At 52.3% G+C, this 10915-nt stretch overlaps 2 protein-coding genes across 2 annotated transcripts; both read left to right on the forward strand.

Moving 5' to 3' along the window:
* The first annotated feature begins 3086 nt into the window (after positions 1 to 3086).
* On the forward strand, positions 3087 to 4145 carry P2RY4 (pyrimidinergic receptor P2Y4). The gene has a single exon (XM_035113640.1). It carries the CDS (start codon positions 3087 to 3089, stop codon positions 4143 to 4145), a length of 1059 nt encoding a protein of 352 aa, XP_034969531.1.
* Positions 4146 to 4769: 624 nt separating this feature from the next.
* Positions 4770 to 7594, forward strand: LOC132591523 (uncharacterized). The gene is made up of 2 exons (XM_060270427.1): positions 4770 to 5909; positions 6811 to 7594. Exons 1-2 carry the CDS (start codon positions 5046 to 5048, stop codon positions 6847 to 6849), a joined length of 903 nt encoding a protein of 300 aa, XP_060126410.1. The 5' UTR covers positions 4770 to 5045; the 3' UTR covers positions 6850 to 7594.
* The last annotated feature ends 3321 nt before the right edge of the window (positions 7595 to 10915 follow it).

The following is a 10915-nucleotide window of genomic DNA, read 5'->3' on the forward strand; positions in this document are numbered from 1 at the left end:
TGAGCGGCCAGCCCCAGCGGGCTCTTTTGCTAGAGTACAACGAGCCCAAGCTGCATCTTAATTGCTGTGAGGGCAATTGGAGCTTATCTTGCAAACGAGATATGCTTAATCGATTTAGCCGACAAGGGCTCTGGTTATTATCTACCCAAGATTAGCTGGGCCTGCCTTGATAAACTGAATCAGCCTGTAAATTAAGAGTTCAGACAGGTCAGCGTGTTCACATTCAGGGGAGTGGGGAACCGTCTAGGGCATCATCAGCGTAGTTAGCTTCATCAAATGCAATTAGTTATACAAGGGGAGGGGGGATGTGTTTCCTGCACAGACGAGGCTGGCTTGACGCTTGAGGGTTGTAAAACCAGGCTGCTATTACATTACTGTCCTGTGTGGATGGTCAGTGGTCATCTCACAAACCAAGGCTGGTCATCCTGCATAGTACGGTTAACTGCTATGGTGTCTTTTAGTGGTTGTGGGATAAAACTACTATCAGCCCTAGCCAGCATGATCAATGGTCAGGGGAAAGATGGGAGTTGTAGTTCCCAACCATGGGTGAAAACTACATTGGTTCCCCATATATAAGGATATATATATATCTTTTCTCTCCTAGGAGCTCTAGGTGTCTTACATGGTTCCCCCACCACTGATTTCATCCCCACAACAACCTTGCGAGGTAGGTCAGGCTGAAAGGTGCAATTAGTGGCCTCCACAGTCACACACATTGAGCTTCATGGCCAAGTGGAGGTTTTAAACCCTGGCATCTCCCAGGTCCTAGCCCGACACTCTAACCACTACACAACATTGCCTCTCAATCAATAGGGGAAGGGGCAAAGCGGGTGCACTCTCGTGGACCAGATGGGAAAGACCCGCATTCTACAGTTGCCTTTGGCAGTTCCACAAGATTTTGCAGCAGCACAAAGATCCCTTTGAGACATTATTTTTCCCTGGGTGACCCTGCATTTGGGCGACACCAATTAAGAATCCTTTTTCTAGAGGGGCCAGCCATTCTCATAAAGGCTCTTTTGTTAGCTCTGCAGGATTATTTGAGCAGCTTGAATTAGAGGGGGGGGACATTCTGGGCAGGTTTCCCCAGGAAGTTGTTCCTGTTTTCTCACTCTGCTCGAATCCTCAAGACGGAAGGTGAGTAGGGGGATAAGGGAATCCCACATTCCCTTAGCTGTAGCCTCCTCCACCTTTAGGGCAATCCTATGCAGGCCTAGAATCATAGAATTGTAGAGCTGGAAAGGACCCCCAAGAGTCCTCTAGTCTGACCACACACACACACACAGCAAGGCATGAATCACAACTAAAGAATCTCTGACAGATGACCACCCAACTTCTGTTTAAAAACTTTAAGGAGCAGAATTGGAAGGGACCTCATCTAGCCCACTCCCCTGCAGTGCAGGAATCACAGCTCAGTGCAATCCTATGCATGTCCACTCAGAAGCAAGTCCTATTGAGCTCAATGGGACTTTCATCCAGGTTAGTGTGTGTAGGACAGCACCCACAACCCTAAATATCTAGACATCTGCAGTGGGAGAGGAGCTTTCCATCTCCCTTCACGCTCTGGGCACGTGATGGGGTGGTTGTTTTGGAGGAACTTCTCTCATAGACCCTTTCTGAGCGCAAAAAGAAAACCTGGCTTGCTTTAAAGAGGCAGTGGCTGGCCCGAGATCACTCAGCGAGCTTCATGTTGTCAGGAGTGGAGGAAGGGGTGTGTGGTAGGTACGGTCCGCCCCAGGTGTCACCACTGAGGAGGGTGACAAAATGTCGGGCAGCACTCTCCGCAGGGCCATGCGTCTCTCCTGAGAGAGACATGGTGGCTTGGGCGCATGCAGGCTCCGCGTTGCCCAAACAGGCTGCCCGCTGCCTCCCCCCCCCCCAGCTGTAGGGCAGCTGAGTGGGAGGAGACAGGCAGACTCTGGAGGCCCCGCAGTGCACCCTGCCCCAGACGCCTGAGCAACATCCTCCACCTCTGCATGTGGTTGGTTGACAAGGGATTTCAACCCCCCAGTTCCTAGTCTGATGCTCTGACCACTACACCACAATGTCCTCACTGACAGCAGCGAAAACAGAGGCTTCTTTAGCTTCATGGTTCTGGCATCCAGGATCTCAATCATTTTTCTAGCAATCCTCACACCGGAACGAAAAGGTGGGGCAGGCCAGCCCCATGTGATGCTTAGTGTGGCTTAGTGTGGCTTAGTGGTTAGAGCAGGCACCCCCAAACTTCGGCCCTCCAGATGTTTTGGACTACAGTTCCCATCTTCCCTGACCACTGGTCCTCTTAGCTGGGGATCATGGGAGTTGTAGGCCAAAACATCTGGAGGGCCGCAGTTTGGGGATGCCTGGGTTAGAGGGACAGACAGGGACCTGAGAGAGATAAGTGTTAGAATTCCCATTTGGCCCTAAAGCTCACTGGGTGACCTTTGGAGGAAGCTGCTGCCTCTCAGCCTGACCTACCTAGTTGTTGCGAAGATAAAACAGGGAGAGGGAACAGCATGTATACCACCTAGAGCTCCTTGGAGGAAAGGTGGCCTATAAATGAAATGGTGGTGGTGGTGGTGGTGAGAGTACTAGATGACATAGTTTATAGAATTATGCATGACCTGGAGAAAGTGGGCAGAGAAAAGCTTTCCTCACTCTCTCATAACACTGGGACTTGTGAGTATCCAATGAATGTTGGAAAATTCAGGACAGGTAATAGGAAGTCCTTCATCCATCACATAGTTAAACTGTGGAACTCCCTCCCCCAGGAGGCAGTGATGGCCACTAACCTGGATGGCTTTAAAAGTGGATTAGACACATTCATGGAGGATGACAGGGCTAGTGATAGCTACTAGCCAGGATGGCCATGCTCTGCCACCACAATGGGAGGAAACAACAATATTGAATGCCAGCTGCTGGAGACCACAGGAGGAGAGGGGGCTCTTGTGCTTGGAGGTTTCCCACAAAGGGCATCTAGTCGAGGAGGCTGGACTAGACAGGCCATTGGTCTGATCTAGCATGATCTTCTTATGTTCTAATATCATCATCATCATCATCATCATCATCATCATCAAATTGTATTTTTTTCTCTCCCTGATTTCCAGGAGATGGGCAGCTTGATGGTGCCACTTCCTATGGAGGCTTTCAGCACCACACCCAGGGCAGGGAATGCCACTGGTGGTGGCAGCACTAGAGTGGAGGAGAAGGAGAACTGCGTCTTCAACGAGGAGTTCAAGTTCATCCTCCTGCCTGTCTCCTATGCCACTGTCTGCGTGGTGGGCCTCTTCCTCAACTCCTGCTCCCTGTGGGCACTCGTCTCCAGGATGCGGCCCTGGAATGCCACCACCACGTACATGTTCCACCTGGCCCTGTCGGACACCCTCTACGTCCTCTCTCTCCCCATGCTGGTCTACTACTATGCCAACCGCAACAACTGGCCCTTCGGGGAGGGGATGTGCAAGGTGGTGCGCTTCCTCTTCTATGCCAACCTCTACAGCAGCATCCTCTTCCTCACCTGCATCAGCATCCACCGCTACGTGGCAGTCTGCCACCCCATCCAGGCCCTCAGGTGGGTCAAAACGAGGCACGCCCACCTGATCTGCGGGGGAGTGTGGGCAGCGGTTGCCACCTGCCTCATCCCCAACCTGGTCTTCGTCACCATCAGTGCTCGGGGAAATGATACCCTCTGCCACGACACCACAAGGCCAGCCGAATTTGGCCACTACGTACACTACAGCTCCTCAGTGATGGCCCTCCTATTTGGCCTTCCGTTCATGGTTGTCCTCATCTGCTACTGCCAGATGGCCCAGAAGCTGCGGAGGCCTCACTCTGGCCGGGAGGTCCCCGCCTACAAGGCACGCTCTGTCAAAATGATTGTGGTGGTCGTGGTGGTCTTTGTCATCTGCTTCCTCCCTTTCCACATCACGCGGACCGCCTACTACACCTCTCGGCTGCTCAAGGCTGACTGTCGCACACTCAACGCTGTGAACGTGGCCTACAAAATCACCAGACCCTTGGCCAGTGCCAATAGCTGCATTGATCCCATCCTCTACTTCTTGGCTGGGGACCTCTATAGAGGAAAGCTGCACCAGAGCTTGTTCAAAAGGTCCAGATCCAGGCATGCACTGACTCTGGCACCCATTTCCCAGCTTGTGGGTGAAATCTGACTGTGGGATGTGCTCCATTTCATCGTTCTGAAGGTTTTTAAACAGATGGCTGCCTGTAAGGGAATCTTGAGCTGTGATTCCTGCATTGCAAGGGGTTGGACTGGAAGACCCTTGGGGGTGCCTTCCAACTCTACAAATCTATACTTTTATAAGTCTTCCAACACAGAGTTATACTCACTTATCTAAACCTCTCTCCTTTAAACATGTCTGTTAATTTAATAGTTAGCTTTTTCCAGATCTTTCTTGCTAAGTTAGTTTTGAAGGGCTTCTGATTGTGTTCCATCCAGTATTCTAGCACTATAAGATACAACATTTGGCTTTGATGGATGCTTGCCCTCTCCTGTCCTTCTAATTTTATGCAACTTTCAGGGAGACCATTTCTATTGATATAAAGACTGTTATGTACTGAGCTGAATCCTAGAACAATAGGATTCAGAATCAGCAGGAGCTACCCAATCCAACTCCAGGTGGAAGTGAATCCGCAACCTGATTGGCCTGCTGGAGCAGCCAATCAGGCGGCTGGCAGAAGTGAATCTGCTACCTGATTGGCCTGTAGGAGCAGCCAATCAGGCTGCAAGCAAAAGTCAATCCACAATATAATTGGCCCACAGGTGTAGCCCTGAAGTAGCCAATCACGCAAGGCCCATTGTGTAAATAATGTATATAAGCAGATGGTTTTGGGAAAAGAGCCATTCGTCTTCTCTTCTCCTCCTTGATGACTATGAGCTGAATAAAGAGCATGAAATTCACTCTTGACTCCGAGTATATTTCACTGGCGACGAGGATGGGATCCTGCTGAGCTGACCGCCACCACGCACTGCACCGCAGCACCGCCACCTGCTGCACCGCTGCATCGCACCGTGCATCCAGGCTTCAGCTCCAGGACCCAAGGAACCCAGAATGGCAACCGACAGCAGCTTCTCACCATTCAAACCAGCATCAGGAGACTGGGAAGGGTACGCCGCCCGTTTCAACTTCCTCCTGCAAGCGAAAGAAGTCACCAACGATGCCATGAAGAGGGCGACATTCTTCAGCATCTGTGGAGAGGAGACGTTTGAAATCGCCCGGGCTCTCCTTGCACCTAGAGATGTCGCTACCGTCTCTTACAAAACAATAATGGAACGGCTGAAGGAGCACTTCTCACCACAGCCCTCGGTGGTAGCTTGCCGAAATGCCTTCTACGCAAAACGGCAAGCCCCGGGGGAAACCATAACTGGGTTTGTGACCTCCCTCCGCCAAGCCGCCCGGTTATGCAACTTCTCAGAATTGGAGAACATGCTTCGTGACCGCCTCGTCGGTGGCCTGAGGGACGAGATGTTGCAACGACGCCTCTACGCCAAAAAAGACCTCACGTTCCAGATTGCTCTGGAGGAAGCCCTGGCAACCGAAGCCGCCGAGAGGTCAACGCAAGAGGCACGACCGGCCCCGCCATCCCAACCGAGGGTCTACCACGAAGACCTCACCGACGAATCCGAATCTGACAGGGAGGAAGTACACCGAGTACAGCGGCGCACTCAAGCAGCACACACACCACAGCAGCCTCGACGAGAAGGAGGGAACTGTGCAAGCTGCGGGGAGAGCCACGAGAGGAGGACCTGTCGTTTCCGCAACGCAGAGTGCAGGCAGTGCAGAAAATTGGGACACATCGCCCGGGTGTGTCGGGCTCGACTCACCCGTCGACAAGCATCAGATGACCGACCCAGGAGCCCCAGGTCACACGGCACCATGCACCAAGGCAACTCGACGGAGATCACGGACTACCAGGTATTCCAGTTGCCCCATCCCAGCACAGAGAAAATTTATATAGAGGTACAGATAGAGGGAGCCCCATGCCGCATGGAGCTGGACACGGGTTCAACTCTATCCATAATCTCGGCCCGAAAATTAAGGGAACTGTGCCCTAATGGGGGTCCCAAACTAAGGCCGGCCCCATTCACCCTCCGGGACTTCCAGAAACGTAAGGTCCCTACTATGGGGGTGGGGACCTTCAGGGTGCAATATCGAGGGCGAAAGCAACAATTGGACTTGCTGGTAGTTAAGGGCCCCTACGTTAGCTTACTGGGACTGGCATGGTTTGGACCTCTGGGGCTAGCCGTTACCGGGGTGAACCGCACTAGCTTACAAGTGGACGTGGACGCCATATGCAAAGAGTTTCCAGGGGTTTTCGATGGGGCATTGGGACGATATACAGGACCCCCCATTGCCCTACAGCTAGACCCCGCTGTACGACCCATCAGGCACAAGGCCCGCCGGGTCCCGTTTGCCCTGAAACCCCGCATAGACGAGGAATTGGACCGGCTCGTGGAGCAAGGAGTGCTGGAGCCGGTGCCCAACGCCCCCTGGGAAACTCCAATTGTCACACCCGTCAAGCCTAACGGTTCGGTCCGCATCTGTGCAGACTACAAATGCACCATAAACAAGGCTCTCACGGCCCATGCATACCCAGTGCCAGTGGTCAGCCATGTCCTCGCCACCCTGGCTGGGTCAAAAATCTTTGGCAAACTGGACTTGGCCCAAGCGTATCAACAGTTGCCTGTGGACGAAGCCACAGCAGAGGCTCAGACGATTGTGACGCACAGAGGGGCATTCAGAGTAAAGCGGCTGCAATTTGGCGTTAGCGTGGCACCAGGCATATTCCAGAATCTAATGGACTCTCTCCTTAAAGGGATTCCTGGTGTCACCCCCTTCTTCGATGATGTACTGATCGCCGGGCCCACACCAGAGGAATTTGAGGACCGCCTCCGCTCCGTCCTGCACCGTTTCCAGACGGCGGGCCTCAAGGTGAAGCGGGAAAAGTGTTTACTGGGAGTGCCGCAGGTGGACTTTCTGGGATTTAAGGTGGACGCAGAAGGGGTCCATCCAACCGGTGACAAGGTACGGGCCATTTGTGAGGCCCCAGCGCCCAAGAGCAAGCCCGAACTTCAGTCATTCTTGGGACTATTGAACTTTTACCATGCCTTCCTTCCCCATAAGGCAGCGGTAGCGGAGCCCCTACACAGACTCCTAGATAAAAGGGCCCCTTGGGTGTGGGGCCAGCGACAAAGGGCCGCATTCCAGGCAGTCAAGGACTTGCTCGTCTCGAACTCGGTCTTAGCACACTTCGACGAGAGGCTGCCAGTGGTGCTGGCATGCGACGCCTCTCCCTATGGCATCGGCGCTGTCCTGGGACACCAACTCCCGGATGGAAGAGAGGTGCCGGTGGCATACTTCTCCCAGACGCTTGCTGCAGCCGAACGAAACTACTCACAGATTGACAAGGAGGGTCTGGCAATCGTGAAGGGCGTAAAAAAATTCCATGATTTCTTGTACGGGCGGCCCTTTACCATAGTGACTGACCACAAGCCGTTGCTTGGCCTGTTTGCCCCTGAGAAGCAGACCCCCCAAGTGTTGTCTCCACGTGTCCTCAGGTGGTCAGTTTTCCTTGCCGGCTACCAGTATGCACTAATCCACCGCCCTGGGAAGGCGATGGGCCACGCAGACGCCCTCAGCAGGCTACCACTACCAGAAACAGGCCCCGACCCAGCGCCTGCGCAAGAGGTTATGACCCTGGAGCTGCTTCCCGACCGACCCATTCAGGCACAAGAAGTTGCGCACCATTCCACAAAAGATAGGGTCATCTCCCGGGTCCTGGACTGGGTGTGGCGAGGATGGCCCAGCAGCAGCCCCGGGCCAGAATTCGCTGGCTACACAAACCGCAAACATGAACTGTCGGCCCACAAGGGGTGCCTGTTATGGGGAAGCAGGGTTGTTGTTCCCCAGCCCCTCCGCAAAAGGGTCCTCACAGCCCTACACGAGACACACCCAGGGGTAGTGAGGATGAAGGCCCTTGCCAGGAGTTATGTGTGGTGGCCGGGGATTGACAGAGAGATAGAGGCCTGGGTCCAACACTGCCAGACCTGCCAAGAATCCCGCCCGGATCCCCCAAGGGCCCCAGTCCAGCCCTGGGAGTCCGCCCGACATCCATGGTCACGCTTGCACGTGGACTTCGCTGGCCCCTTCCAGGGAAAAACATTCTTCATAGTGGTGGATTCCTACACCAAATGGCTGGAGGTCGCACTGGTACCGTCCACTTCTACGGCGGCAGCCATCCGGGTACTACGTAAGCTGTTTGCGACCCACGGGCTCCCTGACACCCTCGTCTCGGACAATGGAACCGCATTCACGTCAGAGGAGTTCCAGACCTTCACAGCGCAGAACGCCATCTGCCACATCCGCTCAGCACCATTCCACCCTGCCACCAATGGCCAAGCGGAGCGCATGGTGCGGACCACCAAGGACAGCCTCCGCCGCATGACGCCGCATGCAACTTCCCGGGCAGGACTGGAACTTAGAGGGGAGGGGTGTTATGTACTGAGCTGAATCCTAGAACAATAGGATTCAGAATCAGCAGGAGCTACCCAATCCAACTCCAGGTGGAAGTGAATCCGCAACCTGATTGGCCTGCTGGAGCAGCCAATCAGGCGGCTGGCAGAAGTGAATCTGCTACCTGATTGGCCTGTAGGAGCAGCCAATCAGGCTGCAAGCAAAAGTCAATCCACAATATAATTGGCCCACAGGTGTAGCCCTGAAGTAGCCAATCACGCAAGGCCCATTGTGTAAATAATGTATATAAGCAGATGGTTTGGGGAAAAGAGCCATTCGTCTTCTCTTCTCCTCCTTGATGACTATGAGCTGAATAAAGAGCATGAAATTCACTCTTGACTCCGAGTATATTTCAAAGACTCTATCAACTGTTCCTCACAGGGCTTGGTTGCAAGGCCCTTTATCATCCTGGTAACCCTCCTCTGCCTAGTTTCCAGCTTTGTCAATATTGGTACCTAGAACTAGGCACAGGACTCCAGGTGTGGCCTGACCAAGGCAGAATAGAGCAGTGCTATTACTTCCCTTGATCTGTACTGTACACTGGGCTTCTGTTGATGCAGCCTAGAATAGCATTACCTCAGGTTGAGCTTGTAGTTACTGAGACCTCTGGATCCTTTTCACATGGACTGCTATCAAAATAAGGTACCCCCAACCCTATATTTGTGCACCTGGTTATTCCTACCTAAGTTCAGAACCTTACAGTTGTTTCTGCTGACATTCTTTTGGCCCAGTTCTCCAGTCTGTTAAGGCCCTATTGAATCCCATACCCTCCAACATTTCTCCAATGAAAATAGGGACATCCCATTCCATGATGATAATTTTACCAATTATAACCCACACATCTTACTGGGTTGCCTCAGTCACTCTGGGCAGCTTCCACATACAGTACCAGTATATTAAAACGTAATAAAACATTTTTAAAAACCTTCACTATTCCTAAGGAAAAGTGAGACATTCTGGGATGAAATCAGAAACCTGGGCGGCTTCTCTAAATCAGGGATGTCCCTGGAAAATAGGGACACTTAGAGGGCTTGCTCCTTTAAACTCTCCTTCTTACTGCTGACCCCTTCAAATCATTGCACTCCACAGGGAAAGCAGCAGAAGCCCTGAAATTTGCCGGGTGAGGTTAGGGGCCTGTCTCTGCCTCTCAGCTTAGCCCACCTCACAGGGTTGTTGTGGGGATTAGATGTGGACTAGGACCTGGCAGACCAGGATTCAAATCCCTACTTGGCTATGAAGCTCACTTAGGTGATCTCTAGGCAGGCGCATAGCAAGGGAGGGGCGTAGGGGGTGGGCCGCCCCTAGCTCTGCACTAGCTCCACTCTTGCGGGGGCAGCGCACAGGGGCAGCACCCCCGGCCCGCCGCTCACCTCCTCCGCCTGAGCAGGAAGAAGCAGAGCACATTATGGAGCGGGTTGCCGGCGGGTGGCGGCGGCATACCACTGTAGTGTGCTCTGTTTCAAAGCGCGCCAGCTGAGGAGAGCAGCAGTGCCAACCCAGACGGACTGCACATGTGCAGACATGCCCAGTTCGTCCTGGTGCACACGCCGTGCGTCGTGATGTCACGGCGCTTGCGTGCTGCAGAGCGATGCCCCACCCTCCAGGGGGTGCCGCCCTGGGCAGCCAAGCGGCAATGTTCGCCACTGTCTCTAGGCCAGTTGCTGCCTCTAACCTAGTCCACCTTACAGGGTTGTTGGGGGGATTCAATAAGGAGAATAGCCAATATCCCATCTAGTCCAGCCTCCTGTTCTCATGGCCACCCACATGCCCCAATGGGGAGCCTGCAAGCTGGATTTGAAAACAATAGCCTTCTCCCACTCCTGTTCTCCTGCATTCTGTTTTTTAAAGAACAGTTTAATTGAACAACTTAAAATGAAAGTGGAAAGTGGAAAAAACCAAAATAAAAGGTATATCACTATTAAGAGCTGCCAGTAGTGCATGTGGGTTTATATCCAATAGATGGTATTTATCTCATGAAACAGTGTATGTTAAAAAGTCTTCTTCCAATCTTTCAGTTGATCCAAAGTCAATAGGCTTGCTTCCATCCAAATTTTTCAATTGCCATATTTTCCCCCAATTTTTAAAGTTGGGTTTTACCACAAAGTCAAATTAGCATGAGAACATGGGTCAAACCTATTTTTTTATCAGACATTATATTCCATACCTTTCTAACTGACGTAATTGTTTCCAGAGATTCCCGAGTTCTAAAATATTTTATTCCTAATACTGTCCTTCCAAGCAAAGGTGCTACAAATCTACAATATATTCTAAAATTGTCCCGATTGGAAATTTAACACCAATTGTGGGTTTCCAGTATTTAATACTTGCCAATAAGGAAGCAATGTAGCACATCTCCATATTTGGAATACTAGATCTTCCTTCATTAATTTGTAACTGCATTTTCTGTA

Source organism: Zootoca vivipara, chromosome Z (assembly GCF_963506605.1).
Source record: "Zootoca vivipara chromosome Z, rZooViv1.1, whole genome shotgun sequence".
Lineage (NCBI taxonomy): Eukaryota > Metazoa > Chordata > Lepidosauria > Squamata > Lacertidae > Zootoca > Zootoca vivipara.

What these genes read in the sequence shown, in the direction of transcription:
- P2RY4 (XM_035113640.1), top strand. Translation starts at nt 3,087, where the DNA reads ATGGGCAGCTTGATGGTGCCACTTCCTATGGAGGCTTTCAGCACCACA.
- LOC132591523 (XM_060270427.1), top strand. Translation starts at nt 5,046, where the DNA reads ATGGCAACCGACAGCAGCTTCTCACCATTCAAACCAGCATCAGGAGAC. An exon ending in CGGAGATCACGGACTACCAG is followed by an intron (nt 5,910 to 6,810) that starts GTATTCCAGTTG and finishes CTCTCCTTAAAG; the next exon opens with GGATTCCTGGTGTCACCCCC.